Source organism: Sus scrofa, chromosome 5, assembly GCF_054392235.1.
Source record: "Sus scrofa isolate SSC_HxYL_T2T_F1_AM1 chromosome 5, Sscrofa_HxYL_maternal_Yorkshire_Landrace_v2.0, whole genome shotgun sequence".
Classification (NCBI taxonomy): domain Eukaryota; kingdom Metazoa; phylum Chordata; class Mammalia; order Artiodactyla; family Suidae; genus Sus; species Sus scrofa.
Window position 1 is genome coordinate 74,469,443 of NC_139387.1, and position 26,972 is coordinate 74,496,414.

The 26,972-nt window shown below is 54.0% G+C and overlaps 1 protein-coding gene across 13 annotated transcripts in view; it reads left to right on the forward strand.

Annotated features, from left to right (window-relative positions):
• IQSEC3 (IQ motif and Sec7 domain ArfGEF 3) overlaps nucleotides 1–26,972 on the forward strand; it is a 95,031-nt gene that overhangs the window by 37,993 nt on the left and 30,066 nt on the right. For 12 of the 13 annotated variants that reach the window (XR_014803980.1, XR_014803981.1, XR_014803982.1 and 9 more), the window contains exons 3-5: nucleotides 7,147–7,420; nucleotides 17,261–18,390; nucleotides 19,612–19,773. Coding sequence is in view for 9 of the 13 variants with exons in the window: in XM_084956963.1 (XP_084813089.1) it covers nucleotides 7,147–7,420; nucleotides 17,261–18,390; nucleotides 19,612–19,773 (1,566 nt within the window). In the remaining 4 variants the exon portion in view is untranslated. The remainder of the gene's footprint in view (nucleotides 1–7,146; nucleotides 7,421–17,260; nucleotides 18,391–19,611; nucleotides 19,774–26,972) is intronic. The other variant, XM_084956970.1, reaches the window with a different exon arrangement.

Genomic DNA, 26,972 nt, shown 5'->3' on the forward strand with positions numbered 1-26,972 from the left:
CAGAGTCGCACTGAGCTCTACAGCGATGCCCTGAACTATGCGTTGGCCAACACTGCCTCATGTGCTACCTCCTCCCAGGGACCCCAGAGGCACTACGCCCTTGACCTGCTTCCCACTGGCTCAGGGCTGATGCTTCTCCAGAGCTGACCTCTTCCTGCATCACCTGGCTGGCATTCCGCGGGCTATTTCCAGCCACTCTTACGTGGCTCCTGCCCATCCCCATGGTGCATTTGGAAACCGTGACGCATTGGGCCACAGGGGGCCAGGAGCAGGGGCTCCTTAAGGAGCAAGCTGTTTGAAAGCCCTCCTTCCTATAGTAACAGGTGCAGCCAGGCTGTCAGACCCTGCCATCCGTCCAGTCTTGCCACCCCCCTCAGAGAGGCTTCCTGACCTTTCTGGGCTCCATTAGATCTAGAGCGCCCCTGAGCTGCCCACCAGCACGTGGCGCCCCTGCCGAGCAGCTTATGCAACATGACAGGGAGGAAGTGTGTCCCTGAGGAGAAGCCAGGGATGAAAACCGCAAATTCAGGACAGGCATTCCCCCAAGGAGAGGAGGAGAGAAACGGGCTGTTCCTTGAGCTGGCTACAGGTGAACAACGTCCTCTGAATGTTCTTCTCTCACATACAGGTGACTCCTATTTGCATATATGAGACAGTTCATCATAAAAGAAAAAACTGAATAAATCCTAGAGTTTGCTAGGCAGTCAATATTCTGAGGAGCTGGGAGGCAACGGTGGGGAGGGTCGGGGACGGATTAAAGCTGTGGTTCTGCAGCTTCCTCTGGTGGAGGGGTGAGATGAGCGCATGGGTGGGGCCCAGCTCCAGGGCAAAGAGGCGGGCTGACTGCCAGGGGAGGAACCGCGGTGTGCTCAGCTCAGGGCCCAGGGAGTTGTGTCTGCAGGGCTCTGTCTGCAGGCACTTGCAAGGCGGTGTGCCGTGTTCAGGCAGGAGCCGAGGGTTCCCCAGAGCTTGGTTTTGCTACCAGAACCATGCCTATTTGGGAGGAAATAAAATGCTCCAAAACATTAGGCTTCCAAAGGCAGGAAGGTGTCATTAGTCAGGGTGGCCCGGCTTGCGGGTCTGCGAGCGAGGCCTCCCTGGAGGGCAGCGGGTGCCGGCGTCCCGCCCGTGGGGTGGGCTGAGAGGGGACTCTGGGGTCCCCCCGCAAGGGAGTGCCCTGGGTGCAGTGGGCCTGGGCTTGGGGTGGGCACAGGCCTGGAGAAGCGCTGTGATGCCTTTGACCGGAAACCCCTCCAGACAAAACAAACCGGCCAGCACCTTTCAGAACAGCCGTGAGACCAGAGCCTGGAGCCTCCAAGGAGCCAACAGGCGAGAGAATAACTTACTGTCTGGGGCCCTTGGGAGGCGGGGAGGAGATCTGGCACAGCCAGTGGAGTCAGGGCAGCCCCTGCAAGTGGACACCAGGAAGGACACAGCTCTCCTCAGGGGCTTCTCTTGTGAGCCTGGCTTCAAGCTTGATGCCGGGGGTCAGGGGCGAGTAATGCCAGGACGGAGGCAGCGAGGCTTTCGCTGGGCCCTGGGTGTCAAGGACGTGAACAGCAAAGGGGCAACGTGGGCCCTGAAGAGGGATGAGGAGATGGGGGAGCTGGCCTCTCCTTCGCTCCAGACATCAGAGCATCTTGTGAAAACTGTCTATTTCATGATGAGAAATCAGAGGTCTGGAGACGCCACGTGCCTAAGGTGACAGAGAGCCCAGGCCTCTTCCCCCACCTCAAGCAGCATTTTCTAGCCTGTGCTTTGTTTTTTGTTTTTATTTTGCGCATGCCTGTGGCATGAAGAAATTCCCAGGACAGGGATCGAACGTGCGCAACAGCTGCTCCTCAAACTGCTGCAGTGACAATGCCAGGTCCTTAACCTGCTGAGCCACCGGGGAACTCCTCTAGCCTGTGCTTTGAATCAGCACAGAGTGAACTTGTTTCTGACACTGGCCCTCTATTCCCCGCAGGCCACCCCCCTCCCAGGTACTGCCTGGGCCCCCAGGGACACGAGGCTTCCCTGGCTCAGCCTTTAGTCTGACCATCTAAGATCATATTATTGATCCAGGCAAGGGAGAGAAAGGAGTGTTTTAGTAAAGGCTGAAAAAATCTTCAGACGTGAGGCTTCTGGTTAGCTTTTGACCGGAAAATGCCTAGTCTCTTTGTCCCAGAAGAGCTTTCAGAAAGGCTGGCAGAGCCCAGGGTAATCTAGTGTAATTGGTCAGGCCCACGGGGGAATCTTCCAGCCTGAGGGGCCCTGCAGCCTTCAAAACACTCCTGGCTGGGTCTCTGGTAATTGCCGTGCCAGCTGTTACATGGATGACGGACCGTGGGGAAGAGCCCTTCCTGCTCCCCACCGTCAGCACGAGCAAGCCTCAGCGGTGCCCCCCCACCCCCGCCAAGCTCCTCCCCATCTCGCTCTCTGCCTTTGGGCCAGGACCCCCACTCAAGCCAGCCTCCAGAAGGCAAGCCCGGGCCTGGGTGCTCCCTCCCCTGAAGGGCTGAGACCCTCCCTCCCACCCACCCCCACTCCCCAGCCCTCAGAGGGCTGTGAACTAGCTCCTGCGCTCTCAGCTCCTGTGATGGGCAGGGTCTGCCTGGGAGCCTGGGGAGGACACCACTGCCCTGGTCAGCTCCTGGCAGGGGCTGCACAGATGCCTTCTCCTCTCCCTCATCCCTCCTACAGAAAGGCTATGCTTCCCTCCGTAGTCAGAGTATCCACCTAGGAGATCACCCCATCGTCATCTGTCTCTTGGAGATACTCCCATCCCCATGTAGCAAACGAGAAAACGGAGATGCAGAAAAGTTAAGTGTTTTGCTTGCGATCACCCAACTAGTGAGTCAGAACCGGGGGCTCCCTCCACTCAAGCTCCCTTAACCGGGGAGCGAGGCTCCATCAGCGTTGAGGATAACAGTGCCTGGTGTCTGGAAGCTCTGCGGTGTGCAGGACCCTAACATTTTCTCTGTGTGATCAGAGATGCCTACAGTGCTTGGTACGGTCTTCAGCCTATGACAAAATCTACGATCATCCCTTGAGAACAGCATGTTCAGCCTGGTCCGTGGAGCCTGTAAAGCCTCTGAATGTGGAGGTAAAAGCTGGCATGTATGAGATTAGGTGCCTTTTCTGGGAAGAGAACCCAGAGTCTGGATCAAGGGTAGTCTGGAGCCCAGACAGGCTCTGTAGGTCTGGGGGCAGGGAAAGCAGGGTAATCCCGACTGACAAGGAAAATGAAGGAAAAAGAAAATCTGGGTGTCCACTGTGATTGCTTTCTCGGGGAAACAGACTCTGAGTTCTGGGTGCCAGAAGTTTATCAGAAGATGCTTGAGATCAGCACTCATGGAGAGAGGGTGGGACTTCAGCGCAGGGCAGAGAGAAAAGTCAACCTGTGACAGAGGGCCACCAGAAAGCTCGGCTGACCTTGTGGCGAGCTCTGGAGGGAGCGTGAACTCTCAAACCACGTGGGGTCCAATGGCTGAGCTTTTATATCCCCTCCTTGTCAGCCACCAGATGCAGACAGCTCTGGGAAGGATGTGACTTTGGGTGCAGTAGCTCACTGAAGCTAAGACAATCCCTGAAGCAGATAGTGGGGCTGCCAGAGATTGGATGAAGGCTATCTTCCTGTCCTCAGAGCTGGGCAAGAAGTCAGGCCTTGAAGGAGGGTCTGGGTGGTACAACCCCAAGCTCACCGCCTGTATCTCTGTATCACTGGGAAGTGTGATAGATTAAATGATATCCAGCCAGTCAGCCATTCATCCATACATTCCTCCCTCCATCCCTCCACTCACCTGTTCATCCATCTATGCACTCATTCACCCATCCATCCATCCCCCCTCCATCCATCCACTCATCCCTCCATCCATCCCTCCCTCCCTCCACCTGCCCACCCACCTATCCATCCACTCATTCATCCCTCCATTCATTAAACATTAAACACAGCTCATAAGCTAGCTCACTGTGATGGCACCTGTGCTTAAAAGGTGTACCTGGCACAGTCTTGTGGAGGAGAGAGACATACTGGTGAATAATAAGGGCACATAGTGGTCATTGCTGAAATAGAGGCAAGTGCCACGAGTTACTGGAGCACATGGGAAGGTAGGCTCTTCCTGGGGCAATGAGTGAGCCCTGAAAGAGGTGACAAAGCAGAAAAAGGAATGAGTGGAAGGGGAGCTGCATGGAGAGAAGGCGGCATTTCAGGCAGAAGGAAATCAAGGGCAGGCATGGTGGTCTGAGAAGCTGTGGCAGATTAGGGGAGAGTTTCAGTGTGGACAGAGTGGATAGGTCACTCCTGGAGATAAGGCTGGGAAAGGAGAGTGGCGTTAGGACCCTGAACGTTCTCAAGTGCCACACTGGTCTGGATGAGTGTGAAACAATGAGACATATCCCTGCAGTACTGGGAAGTCCCTGGCAGGGTTTGGACAGAGGATTGGCATGAAAGCATCTGCATTTCAGGAAGTCGACTCTGATGGCAGAAATGATAGACTGGAGTGGTCCCTGGAACCTCAGGGGGTTCCTCTCTGCAGGACCAGCATGCTAGGCAGGCACCTAGAATCCCTCTACGCAGCCCCCTTCCCACACGAGTGACCCTCCCAAGGCTCCAGGCTCTGTGGTTGCTGGAACCTTGGGGCTGGAGCCTTGGTGGTCTGGCCTCAGCACTTGTCTCCAGGCTCCCAGAATGTCCAAGCTGGACGGCCCCTGGAGATGAGTAAGCTCCCCTCAGGCTACAGATGAGGACACTGACTCAGGAGGAGGACACAACCCACTCAAAGCCACAGAGCTAGTTAGAACGTGTGTGTGTCTGTGTGTGTGTGTGCACAGGCTGGCGATGGCAGTGGGGGGGCGTCCTGCTCCCAGACCCTAAGGATGAGTTCAGGTGAGAAGGCCTTGGAGCTTTTGTCTATGACCAGAGGGGTGGCCCATGAAAAAGGCTATTTAAAAATTTATTTGGGGAGTTCCTTGGTGGTGCAGTGGGTCAAGGACCTGGTGTGGTCACTACAGTGGCTTGGGTTGCTGCTGTGGTGTGGGTTCGATTCCTGGCCCTGGAACTTCCGCATGCCATGGGCATGGTCTCCCAGAAAATGTGTTTCGCCTTAACATAGGTAGTATCTTTGGGACAAGAAGGTGTCAAGAGCAGAAGAGGGGGATGACACACAAAAGAGAAGGAAGCCAGCGTAGGTTCATTAAAATGATCAGGTCACTGTTTTGGGCAACTGGGGCTCCATCCTTTGGGGCCCTTCTGAGTGATGGCATGCAATGGGTCTCAGAGTTGTTCTGCCCAGGAGACGAGGAAGCTGGGCTATTTGTCCCCCAGTCTCCATCATCACTGGTTGAGCGCTGCTATTGAGGGTTATCAACTCCTCAGAACTTCTTGCCAAGAACACTCCAGTAGCAAAGAAAGAAAAAGCCTAGTGCTAAAGGTGTTTGTAGCTCTGAGTACCAGTTCTCTAAAGACTCTTGAAAACCTTTGTGGGCGAAGAAGCCTTGGGCATCAGTACCAAAGGGAAAGAGGTGGGTGAGACTGTATGCTGCCCCCTGGAGGCAGGTTGTGGTAGGAGGGGAAAAGGGCTGTTTCCATGCACCTGTCCTATGCCAAGAGGAGTTGAAGTCAGATCTTAAAAAGATATTCCAGGTGATATTAGTGAAAAAAAATAGATACCTAGAGCTCGCCCACCCATACAGCTTGATTGGTAGTCACAGAAGAAATGATGGTGCAAAGAACTGTGCAGTGGTAAGGAGTTTGAGGCTCTCTGTTGCTAAGGCTGGCCAATAAGCTCTTCTTTATCTGTGTTGGGATCCAGGGGGTGGGGGAGTGCTGGGAGGACAGAAGGAGGTTGAATGCAGAGAGGATTCTTCACATAGGCACACTCCCTTGGCTATCCTAGCATCAGGAGGCTCCAAAGTTGGGTGGAAGCAGAGGAATCGGTCCCTTCTCTGGCAGGATTTGGAGCAAAGCCTTGGAAGAAATAAGTCCTAAGGTTGCCTGGCCCTCCAACCAGAGCCAGCCCACCTCCCTGGGTCCCCTGTTCCTCATCTGGGGAAAAAGGGAGATTGGAAGGCTGTACTAGATGACCTTAGGGTCTCTGTCCACCACAGAAGCCATCTCGGTGGCCCTTGGGTTCTCTTCAACTAAGAGTTCAAGTCCTGGCCTCTGGGGGTAGGGAGATGGAAACAGGAGGTAAGGTTATGCAGCACTTACTCTGTTCCCAGGGGTGGTGCTGTGCTAAACACCTCACATATGCTGACTCCCTTACCCTTCGCCATGACCCACAGGGCAGGTGCTAGTACCTGCGATGCACAGATGAGGAAGGTGGGGCTCAGACTTGACCAAAGCCACACCGTGGTGAGGCTGCACTGGAGCCCACATCATGAGCCAAGATGCTTCTCCTCTATGAAGCAGGCAGTGACCCTCTGGTGTTCTAGCAGATGGAGCGTGAAAGCTGGAACCACCAGGAAGGCTTTGTGCAGAAGATGGCTCAGTCCTGGGCCTGAAGCTGGCTGGGAAGGGGAACAACCTGAGGGTGAGGAGCTTATGCTCCAGCCAGACCTATAAACCTCATTCCTTCCCCAGCCTCATCTGGGCTTCTAAAGATGGGGCTGGTTCAGTGGGATCAGCGTCCTCCCAGCTACTTAGGCCAATGGCCAGAAAGCCAGAGCACTGATAATTTCAGTAGTTAACCCACACAGAGCAGGGGCCATGAGCCAGGCATTGCTTTCAGAACCTTAACTAACTCAAACCTTCCAACATCCCTGTGAGGTAGGTTCTGTTATTATTCCCATTTTATAGATGGGGAAGCAGAGGAAAAGAGAGGTGAAGTAAGCTGTTCAGGGCCCAGACTGGAACCCTAGGAGTGGTCTACCCTTAGCCACCTGCTGTCCTGCTTCTAAGCAGGTTCCTGAGCTCTGGCCAGCGCCTGCGCTCCCTCCCTCTGCCCGGGGGTCCCTCCCAAGTTCAGGCTCTCCTCCTGGGCTGGGGCTCTTCCCTGCCAAAACAGCCGTTCCATAGTGGGGACTGCAGGAGGCCCGCATTAGCCCCTCGGCCGGTGAGGCCCATGGCCGCCAAAGGGTCCCAGCCCCCTCCCCCCGCTCCCCCAACACCCACATGCACTCCATCCTCCCTCCCCCCAACAGAGCACCGTTGCCTTTCCTTCACAGTGACGGCGCCTGCGCCCAGGCCGGTGGGGGCACGGAGGACTCCGTGGCGGCGGCGGCGGTGGCCGGCAGACCCAGTGCCCACGCCCCGAAGGCTCAAGCCCCGGAGCTGCAGGAGGAGGAGGAGCGGCCGGGGGCGGGGGGCGCCTCCCCGCGGGCCGGCCCCCACCGCGCGGCCTCCCCCGGCCGGCAGCAGCCTGCCCTGGCGACAGCGCTCTGCTCCCGCGCCCCTGCCGCCTCCGATTACGAACTCTCCCTTGACCTAAAGAATAAACAGGTACCCAGGGCCTCCGACGGGGGTGGGAAGGGTGGTGAAGGGCCCTGTCCTGGGCATTGTCCAGGGTGTTAGGGATGTCCCTATCCGGGCTGCCTCTGCCGCGGGCACACCCCTTTGCCACTAGTTCTCCCAAACTGAGCAAAGAAACCTGCCCTTCCCTGCAGCCCAGTTCCTCAGGCAACCAGCCCTAGCAGGGCAGGAGTCACCCTTGCAATGCCAGGCCCACAGCCGGTATGTCCAGGGCTCTGCCCCTCTTACCTCTGCAGGAAGCCCTACTGCCCACGCACCTCCAGGAGGGGAAGTCCCCACCCCCAGCCCCGGCCCAGAAGAGATGGCCCAGCTAACCAGCCCACCCAAGGGGCAAGTCCCATGCCCAGGCATACACTGGCTCAAATGAGATTTAAAGACTGGTTTCCTCCAGGCAGACTGACAATTCCCAAGATTAACCCATACTGGGGGAGTCCTAAGCTCCCCTATAGGAGAACAAATTTCCCCGAGGGGTTCTGGGCCTCCATCTTCCATTCTGGGAAGCAGGAGGAGAAATTAGTCAGCCACGGGGTCCCCATGGAAGCCCCCCCCCCCCCAAATGACAATGGCGCAGTTTGTTCTGGTGGAAAATTAAGAGACTTGAGGAAGATCTGTGCGCGTGCGCGTGCTTGCTCGGGGGAAGACTTTATGACTTCATATTGTTAAGAAACAGCACTGAGCTTGGAGCCACAGAGCTGGGTTCCAATCCTTGTTCTTGTTCTCGTTCCTCTATGACTTTGGGAATGTCAGCTAAGTCCCGTGGACACTGGTTTTCTCATCAGCAAAATTGGGAATTAGACCTCGAATCATCTCTGAGGCCCCTTCCAGAACCATTCTTTAAAAATGGACTGTGAGTTTTGGAAATGAAATCAGTAGAAAAGTCACAAAGACTGCATCAAGGTCAACCAAATTCATTTCTTGCTTTTAGCATAGATGCCAAGCTGCTAGCCTGGATTGGGGACAGCTGCAGGTGGTGCCCCTGGCTTTCAGTACAGTACTGGACAGAAATCTCCCATGATATATATGCGGACAAGATAGGAAGTGGATTAGCTGATAACATAGTTGGGTGGTTTGTTCTTAAATGGAATTATCCAAAAACACCAATTTTTTTCTATCAGTGCCAATTTCAGTGTCACTGAGAGGGGGCGCTGTCCTTGCTTCTGCCCAGTTCAACCATTCTGAAAAAGGACTGCTTTCTGATGATGCAAAACTGACAGGGAACAGAGAATACCTTGATGACAGAACCTACGGTTTTTGGGGAAAAAAAAATCTCATTAGGACAGAAATATGGTTTAAATGAAAAAAGTCAAATGAAAGAGGGAAAAATCTAAAATTCTGTTCTTAGCTTTGAAAATCCCATAGCACGACTATAAGACGAGCACTTAGTTCTGGGAGAGAGGCCTTAGGGCTTCAGTTGACTCTAAGCTCAAGATGAATCAATAGCCAGTGAAGCAGCTGCCAAAGAAGTAGGTCCAGCAGCCTTCACAGAAGGGTCGCTAAAAGCCCTAGTGTAAGGGGGCAGCTGGCCAGAGCCCCACACTGGTGCCTGGTCAGGCTGTCTGGGTCTAGGGGTTTCATTTAAAAGGCAAAAAGAGAATCGAGAGGTTCCGAGGTTCTCCTGAGCAGGGAAACAGATTGGCTGGGTTGTAGGGGAAAACTGTAAACATGAAAACAAGTTTTAAACATGGGAGAGCAGAATGTGAATTGGCTGGATTAGATTATTTTCTGTCACTGCAGGTAAAAATAGTGGTACTAATGTGTGAAACTTATAGGAGAGGAAGGTTATTCTTAGCTCAATTAGCAATTAGAGCTGTTGGAGTTCCCGTTGTGGTTCAGTGGTTAATGAATCCAACTAGTATCCACGAGGACAAGGGTTGAATTCCTGGCCTCGCTCAGTGGGTCAGGGATCCGATGTTGTTGTGACCTGTGGTGTAGGTCATAGACTTGACTCGGATCCTGTGTGGCTGTGGTTGTGGCACAGGCTGGCAGCTCTAGCTCTGATTAGACCCCTAACCTGGGAACCTCCATATGCCGTGGGTGCAGCCCTAAAAAGGCAAATAAAATAAAATTAGCTGGAGTTCCCGTCGTGGCACAGCAGAAACAAATCCGACTAGGAACCATGAGGTTTCAGGTTCAATCCCTGGCCTCACTCAGTGGGTTAAGAATCCGGCGTTGCTGTGAGCTGTGGCAGACACGGCTCAGATCTGGTGTGGCTGTGGCTGTGGTGTAGGCCAGCGGCTACAGCTCTGATTCGACCCCTAGCCTGAACCTCCATGTGCCGCGGGTGCAGCCCTAAAAAAAAAGACAACAAGACAAAAAAAAAAAAAAAAAAAAAAAAAGGTAGAGCATTCTGCATGTGAGGTAGGGAAAGCCCATCCAGGGCCTGGGGGAGAATCCTTGTGGCAACACTGTGGTGTGACGTGGGCAGTCAGCTGGCCCAGATGACCGTGTCCTCTCAGTTCTACTTGGACTTGTCCTTGAGGACAGAGACCATCTCCTAATCATCATCATCATCCCCCGGGGTGCAGCAGAGTGTTGCAGGCAGAGTAAGAGCTCATCGAATGAGCATTTGCTGAATAATTGCGCTGTGCAAAGCAATGAGGGGGTGGGGTACCGAAAGCAAAACCATGTCCCTACCTGCCCCCTGAAGAGAGCACAGTTCAATTTGAGGAGTATCCTGCCAGTAACACCAAAGGAAACTCGTGCTTCAGCTTGTACAGGGAATTCATTTAGTTCTGGGTGATGAGGGGGTATGCAGAGTTCGGCGGGGTTCTGACAGGCACTGTGGACCTTTCTCATAGTGGGTAAAAATTCCAGTGATGGGTTTCCACATCCAGGCAGCAGGTGGGGGCAGGAAAGGTGAGGGCTGGGAGGTGTGTGGGAGGGCTCTCCTGCCCTGGGGAAGAGCCCACCTCTCCTGGCCCATGTAGCTCTCTAGACCAAGTCCAGGCTGGGGTTAGGAGGAAGGGGGTAAGAAGGGATGGTGGGGCTGGAGCAGAGTGACAGAACACATGGGACACACTCACAAGAGACAGTACCCCACTGTTCTCTTCTTTGGATAAACTGTGTGACCTGAGGCAAGTTGCTTAACATCTCTGAGCCTCCACAGCTTCATTCACAAAGTTCTTTGGGGCTTTGTACATGCTGTTCCCTCTGCCTCTATAGCTAACATTCCCTCTCCCCTCGACACTCCTGCACTTGGCCCCGGTTCACTCCTTCTCTTGCTTTAGGACTTGCTTTCCTGCTCCTTCCCCCTCCCTGGCGGCTTTCCCTGCCCTCTCTCTGCCCTGTGTCCGGTCCAGCCTTAAACCCCTGATGCTACCTCTGTGGGATGCCGCTTCTCCCTGCTTCATAGCTGTTCCCTGACAGCTCTTCAGCCCTGGATGACGCTTCCTGTTTACCTGACTCCTTTCGTGAGGCAGGACCCAAGACGTTTATCATTATATCCCTGGAGCCTGACGCAGGGCCTGGCACGAGAAGGTGCTCAAAGGATGAACCGGGGAAGATAACCACAGTCTTCCGAAGACACGATCCTGAGTCTCAGGGAGCTCCTGTGCCAGCGGTGGGCACTGACACAGAACAGCACTGGTGGCGCTAACAGCATTCTCCACGAGGCATCTCCCCAGATCAGTACAATGGTCCCTATGGGTTACATCTTAGGAATGAGATGACTGAGGCTTAGTGATATTAAGTAACTTGCCCAAGGGCGCATTCCTAAGTGTGCACCCGCTGCAGCCAAGATAGATGCCACGATTTTAACCCAGTGCCCTCACCATCTGCTGCCATCATGGTGAAGGGTAGGTTCCACAGAAGCAGGGCACAGGGCCCCGGTGACATCACAGAACAGGGCGGGCAGTCTGACCAGGGTTCAAAGCAGGCTTCTTGGAGCAGCTCCACCTGCAGGAATACCTGTCTCAGGGAGCAGCTAGGCCATGACAGTTCCCCCACCCAGCTGTATCAGGAGGGGATCTGAGGGCAGCCCTGCTCCTGGGCAGGTTTCTTGCCCTGCCATGTGGAGCACTTCCTGCGTTCCGGACAGTGGGCATGGAGGTGGGTGCCCAGGGAAGATGCGGGGCTTCTAGCCCTGCCCAGTGCAGAAGTTTCTCTCCCCTCCCCAGGCTCTACCCCCACCTTGTGCAGGTCTGCAGGTGCACACCCGCAGTGTACTGCTTTAGTGTTCTCAGCTGAGATGCCCTGGCTCCAAGGAAATCCTTGCTCACGTGGCCCACCCCCTCCCCCAACCTGGGCCAGGCACCCCCCAGGTTCCTCAGCAGCCCTGTCAGGCTCCAGCACGCAGCAACCTGGAAGAGGGAGCATGTTCTAATTAACACTGAAGGCTCATTAGCCAGACGGCACCCCCAGCCCTCTCCACTGCTTCCTCGGCCTCAGCGGGAGGTGAACGGTTGCTCTCTTGGGTGGAGGGAGGGCACAATTACCCAGAATCCAAGGTGCTGAGGGGGAAGTGGGCAGAGCTGCTCCTTGGCTGTAGGGTCCAGAGGCCTGGCCCTCCCATGTGCAGGACTCCCTGCTTGGCCCTGGTTAAGGAGGTGAGAGGGCCTGGCTGGGGCGGATGGAGCTGACCTGAGTCCCCAAGTCCTGTGAGAATGGGGGGAGGGGAATGCACATGGGGGAGCATTGAGCTCCAAGCCCAGATCCAGAAGAGAGCCTGGATTTCATTTCTGCTAGGCCATAGGAGGGAGCTCAATTTAGTTCACATCCTTGAACACTGAGTAAGCCCTAATCACATATCTGGCTCAGTGCTGGGCACCAGGGAGGCAGAGGCCGGTAACACTATCCTGCCTGTGAGGCACAGTCTCTGGTGCTGAGCCAGCACTGAGGGTGGGGGACGCTGTAAGCTGGGGGGGGGGGTGCAGCAGGCGCGAGGCTGGGGTAAGTGAGAGACGGTTGTGTTAGATGAAAGGAACGAGTGGTGCAGATCCCACGCGAGGCCCTGCGTGGACCAGATGATACGGAACACAGATCCGAGGCTCCAATAATTTATGCGCTAATGGAGTCTGGGGAGGGGAAAGGGAGGGAAGAATTTGTTAGATGAATACGTGCCGCGATGAGTGGAGAAAACTGAGTGTCAAAGAGAAATATGAAACAACCTTCTGGGGGGTGGGAGACCCTGTCTGGTTGGGGGGCTAGAGGCTTCATGGAGGAGGCACATTTGAGAGAGTCCTGAAGAAAGGGAAAGGTTTTACCTGGAAGAGAGGGCATGAGGGTGAGGTTGAGGGTGGGGAGGAGGAAGCAGGTTGGGGGAGGCTGAGCAAGTGCTCTGAGCAGGAAAGCTTAGTGTTGGTGGCGGGGAGGGCTGTCCTGAGACTTCCTTTAGCAAGAAGGGTTGGGCAGTAGGCAGTGCCAGGCTTCTCAGAGCCAGGAGATGGTATTCATACTTATTTAGGGCAATGGTCTCAAGCGACCAAGGCCTGTGTTTATACCTGCTCCCTGAGCTTACTGATTCTTACAGGAGAATATAGCATAAGGTGGGTGGATGGTGGTGGAGGAAGAAGCAGAGAGGCAGCTGCCATAGTGGTCCAAATAGGGAGTCCAAGAGAGACCCACATGGTGGTGGTCTGGTGGAAAGGTCAGGGTGATTGCAAAAGATGTGGGGTGGGAACGCTGTAGGACCTTGAGGCTGACCAATGCAGAGGATAAGGCAAAGGCGGACCCAGGGACAAATTTAAGGTCCCAAGACTGGATGGCCTTACAGCCAGGGTGCTAGTAGGTGAGTAAGGACATCATCAAGAACTGGTTCCAATGAGGCGGGGAGACAGTGGCTTCGTACAGGTGGACAGAGGGATCCATAGGCTGTTGGAAATGTAAATCTAGGAAATGCGAGTCTAGAAATGGGGATTTGAGAGTCACAGAATCCACCACTGTCAACATTAAATTGCTACCACTTGCTGAGCACCTACTATGTGCCAGGTGCTACATGAAATAATTTAATCCTCACAAGAAGCTACAAGAAGAGTCAGCAGGATTGGCTTCATTTAACAGAAAAGAAAACAGAGTCAGAGATGTTAAACTCGTTCAAGGTCAACCGGCAGGGAAGAGGCAGATCTGGGACTGGGTGTTTCCCCTTTGGTTTATTCATCCACTTATCAAAGTAGAGTGAGGATGGAGGATGAAGTTTGCAGGTGCGATGTGAGAAGATATTAACCTGAGAGACATCTTTAGAGTTGCCACCAAGGCTCTGCTTGAGACAGTTCCCCTCTTAATTAGCTGTTAATTATCAGCTAGAGGGTGCTCTAAAGACTTCGAAGGTAGAAGTCAAGGAACACATCCACAAGCGCATAGGAAAGTCATAAAAATGTGTCTGCAGAGTGGAAGAGGGCACACATAAGACTTGTAATCAGCCACCAGGTTAGGGACCTTGTGGTCAGAATATAGGACCAAGGAGCTGCGTGGAGACAGGAAAGCCAAGAGAGCTTGAGACATGTCCTCAAGTCCGATGTCTTCCTGAGAGCTGGGGACAGGGTCTCAAGATGATAAAATATCAAGGCGATAGAAAGGATGGGGATGAAGACTGAGGATGGGCCATCAGATTTAGTGATTATTTATTTATTTATTTATTTTGGTCTTTTTGCCATTTCTTGGGCTGCTCCCGCGGCATATGGAGGTTCCCAGGCTAGGGGTCTAATCAGAGCTGTAGCTGCCAGCCTATGCCAGAGCCACAGCAACGTGGGATCCGAGCCACGTCTGTGACCTACACCACAGCTCATGGCAATGCTGGATCGTTAACCCACTGAGCAAGGGCAGGGATTGAACCTACAACCTCATGGTTCCTAGTCGGATTGCGCCACGATGGGAACTCCCCAGATTTAGTGATTAAAGGTCACTGGTGACCTTTGAGACTCATTTCAAAAGTCTGCTGGGAGCAGGAGAAAGCTATGAAGAGTCAGGGCATACAGAGCTGGCCCGTTGCTTGGCATTTGCTCATGGAATGAGACAGAGGGGGTAGACTTGTGTTCCTCTAGGTTTAATGGAAAACGGAGATTGGGCTAGTGCCCCAGAGCAGGGAGGGAGTAAAGCAGTGTCATGTTCCAGCCTGGGAGATTTAGGAGGGTCTGGAGGCTGGTGGGAAGGGGCCAGTGCCAGGATAGAGGCTAGAAATGCAAGTGAAGAAACTAGAGAATGAAGTAAGCATTCAAAGGAGGAGAGGAAAGTTATGGTCAGATTAGGAAGGTTTTAACTTAATAAATACTCATTGAAAGTCAACTGTGTACTGGGCACTTTTTTTTTTTTTTTTGCTTTTTAGGGCCGCATCCACAGCATATGGAGGTTCCCAGCCTAGGGGTCCAATTGGAGCTACAACGGCCAGCCACAGCCAGAGCAATGCAGAATCCAAGCCTCATCTGTGGCCTACACCACAGCTCACAGCAATGCCAGACCCTTAACCCACTGGGCAAGGCCAGGGATCAAACCTGCAACCTCATGGTTCCTAGTCAAATTTGTTTCTGCTGCGTCACGATGGGAACTCCTGTACTGGGCACTCTTTAAGCATCGGGGAGAAAGCAGTGAGCATGGCAGGCAAAGTCACCTTCATAAGGCTTACAGTCTAGTGGTGGGTTGATGGAACAGATTCAAGCATGTAAAGCCTAGTTTCCTTCTCTCCTTCGGGGAAGCATGGACCCTGGCTGGTAGAGGAAGTCTCTGAGGTTATCTCTGCCAGCCTCTGCCTCCAAGCAGGGTGACACCATGCCAGGAGGATCTTCTACCATTTTGGAAACACTTGAGGCGATGCGATTTCACACCTTCCCCCTGTTGCCAACAGCCTCTCATAATCTAAAGAGAAGCTCTCTTGGGCCTGAAGCTTCCCTAAATATGTGACTAGGCCTGGGAGGAAAGAGAGGTGAATTCTTGCTTGGGGTCAGTTTCCATGGTGCTAGGGGAGGGGTAACAGGGAAGTAGAACTTGAGAGAAGGAGGCCAGGAGGGTGCTTCTGCTGGTCTAGCTGTAGGGCACCCACAGGCAGGGAACAGAGGGCATGGCCGGGGTGGTAGGGAGGGAGTCTCTCCAGCTGCAGTTCCTGGTGGGAGCAGGAAGTGCACTGCACTGAGGGTGAAACTTGGCCTTTCTATCTGAACCCCTCCCCATGCATGGTCCTGGGGGAACATAGGAGAGAGGATTTTCTTGCCTTGATTGTTGATCTCACCCACTGATTCTTAGTTCAGGAATGACACTCTGTGTAAGCAAAGTGTACTGGGCTGGGAAAAGGATATCATTTCAGGGTCCAGAGATACTTTCTCACTTTCCAAACTTCCCTAAGGACTGATGGAACCCACAGTGCTACCATCCCCTTAACACAGGCTTTATCTGGTATTTACATGCAAAAATCTCTAGGAATGAGAATTGCTAAACATCATTAGTCATTTGCGCACATCTCAAGGGGACTTTTTCTTTCTTTCCTTTTTATTTCATTTCTTTTTTTCTTGGCCAGGATGTTTCCCAGGCCAGGAATCAAACCCACCCACAACAGTAACTTGAGCCACAACTCTTTATTGTGTGGTTGTTGTTTTTAGGGCTGCATGTGCAGCAGATGGAGGTTCCCAGGCTAGGGGTCAAATCGAAACTACAGTTGCCAGCCTCCATCCGAGCTGCATCTCTGACCTACACCACAGCTCACATCAACACTGGATCCCCAACCAGACTAGTCCTCACGGATACTAGTCAGATTCATTTCTGCTGAACCACAAGGGGAACTCCCCAGAGCCACAGCTTTGACAACATCAGATCCTTAACCTACTAAGCCACTAGGGAACTCCCAAGGGGGATGTCTTTCTATTCCTTTCCTGAAAGGCTTTTGATGAGGGAGAAAAAGTGAGAGCTTAGCAACCCAAGGAGGAGAAAAGACCTCAGAGGGGAGACAGAGCTGAGAGAAGGGGGAGGAAGGGCCTTGAAGACAGACTGGCAGGTGCCAGAAGGTTTCCTGGGTTCATATCTGCCCAGATGAGGCAGCATCCCCGACTCTCACCCCCACCAGCCAGCCCCACCAAGCCTGCCTTGGCTATAAGCATTCCGTTTTTGAAAACAGGTGACTGGAGTTGTGGAGCATGGTAGCCTGGAGGGATTCCCACTATTGAAACATCCATCCATCATTCACCTGTCTTTTTATTAAGTTCACATTTATTGAGCTCTACCATGTGCCAGCCCTTGGGCTGGGTACTGAGAATACACAGATGATCAAACCTCAGTCTCAACTCTTACAATGCTCCCAGGCACAGGAAACCACCCTGATGCAGTGACGTGGATGCTGAGAAAGTAGGAGAACAGGAGTAGCAGCACTTTTTTTTAAGCCTATTTAATATTAGGTTTTCTATTGTTTAAAAATATACACAAAAGCAGAAAGAAAAGTATAACAAACTAACCATCTCCCAGCTCCAACAAGTCTTACTAATATTTCATCTAAACCTTCCATTTTTTGGATGGAGTATTTTAATGTAAATTCAACATATCATGCATATTACCCATAACTACTTCATATGCACCTCTGATATGAACATTTGAAAATAACCACCTCAGCAGCAATATCTGACTACCATCTGAAACTCCTCTGTCTCCTGCGCCGCCGAGCATCACTAATCCCCGGAATCCAGTCCTATATCCCACAGCGACTTGGCATCTCTGGCCATGGCATGCTAGAGTTCTCAGACACAAGCCCCTCAGTGCCCCTAGCTGTATATTCCTGGGCCCCGCCTTAAGTTTAGCCAGGTCACCCTCTGCCCTGGTCGACAGCCGCAGCCGTCTTTGGCAAAGACCATCACACCCCTACCCTAACTGCGCTCCTGCTCCTCTCTGTCCTCGCTGCAGATTGAAATGCTAGAACACAAGTACGGGGGCCACCTGGTGTCCCGGCGCGCCGCTTGCACCATCCAAACTGCCTTCCGCCAGTACCAGCTCAGCAAGAACTTCGAGAAGATCCGCAACTCGCTCCTGGAGAGCCGCCTGCCACGTCGCATCTCCCTGCGCAAGGTGCGCGCGCCCACCGCCGAGAGCCTGGCGGCAGAGCGGGCACTCCTGGAGGGCTGCGGCCTCGCGGGGCTGCCGCTGGTGCGCTCGCCCTCCCTGCCACCCACCTTCGCGGGCACACTCACCGAGCTGGAGGACTCCTTCACCGAGCAGGTGCAGTCCCTGGCCAAGTCCATCGACGACGCCCTCAGCACCTGGAGCCTCAAGACCATGTGCTCCCTGCAGGAGAGCGGCGCCTACCAGATCCACCAGGCCCTGCGCGCAGGCGCGGGGCCACCGGGCCTGGAGGCAGAGGTGCGGGAGCCCGAGGGCGTGCACCCGGGGGCCGGGCCCGAGCCCACCGAGCCCACGGGCCCGCCCCAGGGCCACGGCAGCACCCTCATGATGGCTTTCCGAGATGTCACCGTGCAGATTGCCAGCCAGAACATCTCCGTCTCTTCCTCTACGGCTCTGTCCGTGGCCAACTGCTTGGGAGCGCAGACAGCCCCGGCCCCCGCAGAGTCCGCGGCGGGCAAGGTAGAGCAGGGCGAGGCCGGGGGGCAGGCGGGCCCAGAGGCTCCCAGCGCCAGCCAGGGGGGCGCGCCCGCTGAGGACGTGAGGGCAGAGGCCAGAGCCCGCGGGGCCTTGAGCGCCAGCCCTCCGGGGGCCGCGGGGCAGGTGGCGGCGGCGGCGGCGGAGGAGGAGGAAGACGAGGAGGAGGAGGCCGAGGAGGCCCGGAAAGGGGCCGAGGCGGAGGTGGAGGCCGAGGCCGTCGACAACTCGGAGCAGCTGAGCAGCAGCAGCACGTCCACCAAATCCGCCAAGTCAGGCTCGGAAGCATCAGCTTCGGCCTCCAAGGAGGCCCTGCAGGCCATGATCCTGAGCTTGCCGCGCTACCACTGCGAGAACCCTGCCAGCTGCAAGTCCCCCACGCTTTCCACCGACACCCTGCGCAAGCGGCTTTACCGCATCGGCCTCAACCTCTTCAACATGTAAGTCCATGGGAGGCGGGGGCGGGGGGAGGGGCAATATAGGTGAGCAGGTGGGCGGGCGTCCTAGCGTCTTCCCAGGTGGCCTCTGTGCCACGCCTGCTCCTTGAGATACTGGTGGGGATGTACATTTTATCTTTAATTGCTATGAATTCATTTTAAGGATTAGGGATGAAACACTTCAAACCCCTGCTTTAACCACTAGTACTGCTAGATGAAGCTAGGCTTTGCAAAGTGAGAGAAGTTAAAAGAAAATGCAATATTAAGTAAATAACAGTACTTATAGTGTGATAATAGCACTTATAGGTAGTGTGAGAATTGAGCAGAAATCATTCAGGTAGGACATGAAGTTAGGGAGACAGCATTACCCCACCGGGTATGGGTAGAGAGCGGGAGAGACAAAGAGGGGCGTGTCAAGCAAGCAGAGGTGGGACAGCAGAGGGCAGGAGCATGGGGGAAGAAAAATGAAAGACTACCACAGCTCAGAGCCCCCAGCCAGAACTTTCCTTGCAACCAGGAGGCACACAGCCGGCGCCAAGCAGAGGAAACACTCAAGCCCTTCCTACAGACGTTTCAAGTGCTGGAAACACTCCTCTCCACTCCTCACTCCCCTCTTCCTTTATGGTGCTGAGCGGGGAAAACACTGCAGCCCCTCCCGCCTAATCAGTGACGACCGAGCAGAAACCATTCACACATGTGTTCATTTACTCATTAAGTGGTTGTTTTTGGAATGCCAGACTCCCTAACCTCAAAGATGAGCAAGACACATCTCCTGGTCTTAAGAAGCTTATATTCTAGGGGGAATAGCTACTGTTCGTTGCTCATCTGACATAAAACATTTGCAAACTTCCTAAGAATATCTAGAGATAGTGTGATTATGTCATTTAACTGAAAAAGAGACAAGCTCACCCAAGTAAGGTGAGCTGCATGCTGTGTGAGGCAAACGTGATCACCAGTACACTATGTAAACTCCTTCACCTGCTCAGGAATCCACTTTGTTTGGCCAGACCTCCCAGCCCCACACTGTCTTCACTCTTGTGTGGGGAGCTTTAGGAGATATGGGGAGAGGGGCTTCGGAAGGGGATCCCCTCTGCAGCTCCGGGGAACTCTTTCCAAGGACCTCCAGGCACTTTTGCGTATTCCCCGGGCTGGAAGAAAGGGAGGTAAGGAGTCACACGCGGCCTTGCCTCACTCTCTACTCCTTCCCACTCCACCCCACCCCAGAAACCCGGACAAGGGCATCCAGTTCCTGATCTCTCGAGGCTTCATCCCCGACACCCCCATTGGAGTGGCCCATTTCCTGCTCCAACGTAAGGGCCTCAGCCGCCAAATGATCGGAGAGTTTCTGGGCAACAGCAAGAAGCAGTTCAACCGCGACGTGCTGGAGTGAGTGCCCTGCCTCCGGGCTCCGTCCCACCCTCCGCTTAGCCCCATCCTCCTGGACCTCCGGGGTGTCCTGGAACCTCTGCTAAAGAAGGACATGGGGAGCGGGAGGACAGGACTGGGCGATTTCCCAGAAGTCCCAGAGCCAGTCCTAGCGGCTTCCTGATTGGTCTAGGAGCCATAAGCCCCATTGTCCTTAACCAATCACTGCTTCCCCTCCAGTCTTTTGGCCACTTATTCCTCGGTGCGTGCGGGCGCTGGGAGTGGGGGCGGGAAATGGTCAAGGGAGTCCGAAAGGCGAGAGAGTGAGCCTGAAAAAGAAGAGGGCTTTGTCAGCGCCGGCGCCACCTCTGCCTGGGGTACCTGCCTCTCAGCCCACCCTCTCCTGCTGCCTGTCCGGCCCCCCCAGCCTCTGAGTGTCTGCTTCATATTGTGGAGGAGACATGAGGCAGAAAAAGAAGGCGTTAGACAGAGGGCTTTTAGAACCAGAAAGTGCTATGATTGACCACCAAGCTCACACAATCAAAAAATTGCTTTGGGAGTTCCCACTGTGGCACAGTGGGTTAAGAATTCGCCTACAGTGGCTGGGGTCACTGTGGAGGCAGGGGTTTGGATCCTGCGCAGGTGCAGTGGGTTAAAGGATCTGGCTTTGACACAACTGTGGCTTAGGTTTCAGCTGGGGCTCGCATTCAGTCCCTAGCCTTGGGAATTTTCATAATGCCACAGGTGCAGCCATTTAAAAAAAATGTTTTAGGAGTTCCCATCGAGGCTCAGTGGTTAACAAACCCAACTAGTGTCCATGAGGATGCAAGTTCGATCCCTGGCCCTGCTCAGTGGGTTGGGGATCTGGCATTGCTGTGAGCTGTGATGTAGGTCGCAGACATGGCTCATATCCCCTGTGGTGTAGGCCGGCAACTACAACTCCAATTCTACCCCAGCCTGGGAAGCACCACATGCCGCAGGTGCAGCCCTAAAAATACTAAAAGACAAAAAAAAAAACGTTTTAGTCCAGTAGATGGGGAGTTTGGGGTATGTGTGAGGGGACTGCCTTTGCTAGTGTTCAGTTTCATGGATGTGGTGCCAGTAGATGAGAGTCTCTTCACACTCCATCCCATCCCTGAGAGCTACCACAGGGCAGGGGGTCATACTCTGGGGCGGAGGAGCAGAGCCACGTCTCCCCCGGCAAAGAGGGGATGAGGCACCATGACGTCTGCTTCTGACCCCTGCCTCTGCCTGGTACTCCTGATACCCCTTCTCTCTTCTGCTAGCCCCCCTAAGCTAGCTTTCTTCCTCCTGGAAGGTCACCATTCAGCAAGGAGCCATCCCTGCTTCTCTCCACGTCTCCTTCTCCTTGGGTACACTCAGCTGAAGTGTTTCTCCAGGGATCCTGGAAGAAAGTCTTCCTTTTGTACCTGCCCTTGGAGCAGCGAGGGCCTGATCCCCAGGATCAGGGTCTCATACTCCAGGGTTTGGAAGCCTAGGAGTGGCTGTCAGTCCCTGACTCCCTGAGGTGGACTCAGAGACCTAGCTTCTCTTTATGGAGCAGACTTGGTGGCTGTGTCTTCAGTCACTGGTCTCTGGGCAGGCATTTCAATGCCCGCAGGGTAGAGGGGTTGGATTAAGAGAGGAGACCAGTTGCCCTCTGGAATCACTTTCACATCCCTAAATTTGTGATAGGGTGATTTTTAGCTGAGTGCAGTTGGAAGAGGGGGGCTTGAACCCATCTGAGTGACCTTGGAATCCCTGGTGGCTCTCAGTTGACAGAAGCCGGCTCCTGCCCCTGACTCTGGGTGGCTTTGGACAATTAGCTGCCCCTCCTGGGACTTGTGGTCTAGATGCTCTGAGTGCCAGAACCAGCAAGTGCACCACATTTCCTTTCTTCTCCCGCTCCTTCTGGCTCCCCTTCCCCGCCACCCCCGCCCTGTGGGAGCCCTGCGGGGAAGCCTTGAGGAACTGACAGAAGAGAAAGATCGTGTAATTTCTCTGGCTCCTTCCTTTCCCCTATTCCTCCATCTGGTTCATCTTGCTGGCCTTTTCATTTGCTTTTGTCCCCTTTCCGGAGGAGGGTGAGTGGAGGTGCTGTGCCCTATGGCTTCATGCTTTCTGACTGCCCCACACCCCCTGGGGGTGACCCTGCTTTGTCTCTCCGCTCTGGGGCAGGCCCTGGCTGTGTGGTCTGTTTTCTCCTGCCTTTCCAGTCCCCGTGTGGCCCGGCCCTGAATTCTAACCTGCTAGGCTCCCATTGACCTGCAGTTCTGGGAACACACGGCTTTTCTGAAGCCCAGGTTGTGCTGAGCAGCACAATGAAAATGAATTGCCACCCTCCCTGGGAGAGCGTGTGTGTGGGCTGGAGACTCTGACCAGCCACTGCAGCCCTTGCCAGGAGGGAGCTGAGCTGGACCAGGCTTGGAGGCAGAGCTGTGCGGTGGGCGGGAGAGAGGGCGAATCTGAGAGTCCCAGCTCTGACCCCTTCTCTGCTCCTAACATCCCTGGGGGCTTTGCAAGCCATGTCTGCTCCACTCGGCTTCCTGTCTATAAAGATAGACAGTTGGGCTGTGTGATCGCAAAGGTCCCTCCAACTGCTGTGAATCTATCATCTTTCCGAATTCTTAGTGCATTTGTAGCATCCTGGCATCACGCATTTCTCCTAAACATGCGTTGTCATCCTGGCAGAGCCACCCAGAGCAGCCCTTGGACCCCAGGGCAGTGCGGGGGGTGCCAGCGTTCATGGGAGAACAAGATGGTCATTCATCACTCATTCAACGAATACTGAGTTCCTACTGTGTGCTGAGAACAGGGCTGAGCTGGGCCTCTGTGTGTATGTGTGTGTGTAGAATGGGGGAGGAATAGGCCTGGCTTCTGGCCTCAGTCTATGGGGAGAAACGAGAGAGAGAGATGAGGGGCCAAGGAGCCCCCAGTGGGTATTGTGGGCATAGGGAGTGCAGAGCTGAGCCACGATTCTGCTCCTGTGAATGCCTCAGTTCCTTGTGCTTTGTTCTGGCCCACTCAGCCTGCAATGGCAGCTCTGCAGAAAGGAGCCCTGCTGCCCAAGTCCGCGGTGTGCTGACTGCCTGCTTTGTCTCCTGTGAGGTGCCCGGAGTGGACAGAGAAGCAGAGAGAGTGGAATCTCCCTGCCACTCAGGCCAGCTCTCGGGGGACCTTTCAGGATCCACTGCCTCTTCCTTACTCCCACCAGAGAAAACACACGATGGCAGTCCCCTGGTGCCGTTTTGTCCAGGCCTGGAAGGCTTCATTGGAATTCTACATGCGCCCCCACCCTCACCAGTGACATTCAGCATGTCACATCCATTCTCTGCAAAGCTGTTTGCTGAATAAAAGGACATAAATCACCCATCCCCTTGGAGACTGAGCCCAAGCCACAGCACGAAGATGCAGCCAGACAGGAAGGAGAAAGGCTACAATCTCTCTCCCCCGCCCCCCATCCTGGGCCTGCCGTGGAGGGGAGGGGAGGGGAGGAGAGGAGGGGCTGAGCAGATTCATGAGCATCAGAGATGCGGTGACATTTGCCTCCAGAATCAGCCCCTGGTGCTCTCGGCAGCTGACCTTTGTGTCCTAGTGCCATGAAAGACCCACTCCAGACCCACTCCTGGCGTGTATCTAACCAGGCTTTACCGAATAATGTGACAAGGCATTCTGGGCTCAGAGGGCCATGTCCGTTCCAGTGTTTACCTGGGTTTTTTTTTTTTTTTTTCCTGTTTTTGTGGGGGTTTTTTGGGCGAAGCCAACCTTAGTTTCCTCACTTGTCAAATGGGTCTAACAGAACCAGTCATATGAATTAAATGTTTTAAATGCATATAAAATGCTTAACTCGGTTCCTGATGCTTAGTAAATTCTTTTATAGTATCAGCTGTTTCTATGATTCTCTTCCCACTTAAAAGCACAGGACAGGAGACCCCTTGCCTCCCTACCCCCAACGCAGGGCAAACTCAGACTCCTAAGGGCTGGTCTGAGATGAGCCTATCCCCCAGACAACAAGATGGGGCTGGGGGGCCCTGTAATTGGAGGAAGTCTCTCTGGTGCTGGAGATGGGTATGCAGTCAGCAGCCAGAATCAAGATCCTTTGGGGCTGGAAGTGTCTCCCTCTCAGTTTTCACATGGCTGGGAAATTTGGCTCTGCTCTATTTCCTTTCTGAAATATTCGCTTCAGCAGCTTGGAAGACTGTTGGATGGGGGAATGTATGTTCTGTGCTGGCTGCGAGCAGTCCCTTTCCTGGCCTCGGCGATCTTCTGTGACGTGAGTCACACCCGGGCCGAGGGTATCAGGGCATCGGTATCTATCATTTGCGTAGAAATGCACAAAGGGCAGCTTTTGGGTCGAGCAGCCAGAAGCAAGTTTCCTGGGTGTTCCTTCCCTCATGGCATCTGCTCCATTCCTGGTTAGACGTTAGAGTTTGACGTTTTAGTCAGATTTCATTACTTCATTTCCATGGAAATGTGTTGGTCAGAGTGTAACAGATTTGTTCTTCTTAGGGGACATTCAGAAATGAAGACAGATTGTCTGTCAAACTCAACAGGCTGGGAGGCTCTGGCCTTTCATCGCTGGGAAGGAGTGATTCGAGACGGTCCTGAGCGTGGTCTGTGTGTGGCTTCAGAAGGCTTGCCTTGCTCCTGGGGAGTTCCGTGAGGGAGGGGAGAGCAGGCTGGGGTCCAGGCTGACCCTGGTGAGTCGGGGCTTATGTCCACATTTCTGAAAACCTGACACTGGCCCCGCCCAGAGGAGTGGAAGGAGGGGGGTCTCTGCTAAAGGAGGTGTCTTTGCGTTTTCTGACCTTTACCCCTCACCTCTCCAGTGCCCTTTCCCCCGCCCTCACTCACGCACATGGACAGAGGTTCTCTTGGACAGAGAAGAGTCTTTGACATTTAAGAATCACTTACCCCTATATGTGATCTCGGGACCCCAGACATGGAGTGAACAAGTCCAGAGTTGAGACCCCCTTGGCTTGGTGGCCTGTGCACATGAGTTGGATTTTGACACAAAAATGAAAACCCCCACCCCTCACTTCCTTCCTGAGGACTCAGGTCCTAGCTCTGGAGGGGTCTCTCTCAATCCTGTGTGATAGTCACGTGTGGCTGAAACTGTCGCTCTTTGCACTGGGACTTCTTGGAGGGGCTTCCTGGAAGCTGCTCTCCCCTGGGGTTTCTAGGTGGCCGTCTGTGAGTGAGCAGGCTGGGGAGCATCCTAATAGCAGCTCACACGTGTCAAGTGTGTGTTGTGTGCCAGCAGGCACAGTTCCAAGAACCTCACATGCAAAGCCTGTTGCATCTTCCTAGCAGTGCTGTGACGTGGGTGCTGTGAGTCTGCACCATGTGAAGGAACCGAGGAGCAGAGAGAGTGGATCGCTTGTCCACACAGAGCTGACCGGTGCTGAGATCAGAAGCTGGGTGGAGTGACCCATAACCTGAGCCCTTCGCCCTGCACCATCCTGCCTTGTGCTCATCCCAAAAGACAGGTGGACCGAATGCCTTTCTGGTGTTTGTCAGACCCCGGTTGGGAATCATGGTCCTGAGAAATGCCTTGGACTGTCAGCTGGTCCAGCCCTTTCATTTTTCCTGGGGCAGGAACTGAGGCCCAGAGGTAAGAGATGGCTAGTGCCCTGGCCATTGGGCAGAGCAGTGGAGCAGAATCAGGTGCTATCCCACCCCTGACTCACCTGTACTTGCCAGACCCTGACCCTCTCCTCTGAGAAGAAAGCAGAGCTGAGAAACAGATCCACGAGTCTCCCTTGGTCTGCGCTGACTCAGTTTCCTCTCTCTGATAGACGTGTGTTTTAAACAGCTGATGGGTATAATGATGGAGTTTCAGGCAGAGTTAACTGGCCTGGGGAAAGGGTCTTTGTACCTATGCTAGAGGGAACCTCAGATCTACTTATTCACCAGCCACATCACCGCCAATTCAGTCCCTAAGAACTCTCATTTCTTTTTTCCACCCCGCTTTTTAGGGCCACACCCACAGCATATGGCGGTTTCCAGGCTAGGGGTTGAATTGGAGCTAATACTTCCAGCCTACACCACAGCCACAGCAACGCCAGATCCAAGCCGCATCTGTGACCTACACCACAGCTCATGGCAATGCCGGATCCTTAACCCACTGTGCAAGGCCAGGGATTGAACTTGCAACCTCACGGTTCCTAGTCGGATTCATTTCTGCTGCACCACGACGGGAACTCCCAAGAACACTCATTTCTTAAGGTCTGATATAAACCGGGAACTTTACATACATTGTCTCTTCTAAAACCCATAGCCTCCCGCCCACTGGGTGTTCTAGGTGTTAGCTCCCTTCTAGAAATGGGGAGAGTGAGGCACAGAGAGGCTAAGTGACTAGAACTGAACCAGTATGTGGTGGGGACAAGATTCAAATCCAAGGGTGCCTGACACCGAAAGCCTGCCTTCTTCCTACCCCACCCCACCCCATCATTGGTGCGGAGCACGGTCCCCAGACAGCGGCAGCAACTGGGAACTTGTTAGCCATGTCAGTTCTCCGACTCCAGCCCAGACCCCTGGAGTCAGAAACCCTGGGCTGGTGCCCAGCATGTTGATGAGCCTGCCCAGCGATGCTGAGGCACGTTCAAGTTTGAGAACCACGGGCGAACAGGGGACTGCCAGGCCCAGCAAAAGGGAAAGGGCCTTAGTGTCCACATTGGCTCCTCTGTGGGCAGTTTCAAGCGTGTCTGGCAACTATCCCTTCTGAGGACCTCAAACGAGATGTCCTGTGTCCCTCTGTTGTCACCAGGGACGCTGGCAGGCCCTCCTGCGTCAGTTGCCTCCTTTTCTGTCTTCTGGCCAGAAAGCCTTGACCTTTGTCAGGCACGTTATGAGTTCTGACTAACAAAAATAACTCTGGCGGATGGGGATATTTTTAATTGAATTGTATGAGATGAGAAGTGCAGAAATAACACCCGGGTTCCTCCAGCTGATGGCAGTGGGTGGTTTCATTTTGTGTCCTAATCCTGAAACCTAGACCTGTCTCCATCAGGAGCGAAATCCTACGTGGGCACAGCATGTGCATCTTCCCGGCCTGGGTCCGCGCCTCACCTTCGAGATCTTTGCTCTCTCTTCCGGCCAGTTAAAAATCCCTGTTGCTACCATTACCTGTTTTTCAGCTCCCAGACTGTTCCTTTGTCTTGATATCATTTAAAAAAAAAAAAAAAAGTCGAGATGACGACATTCGTTTTGATCACAGT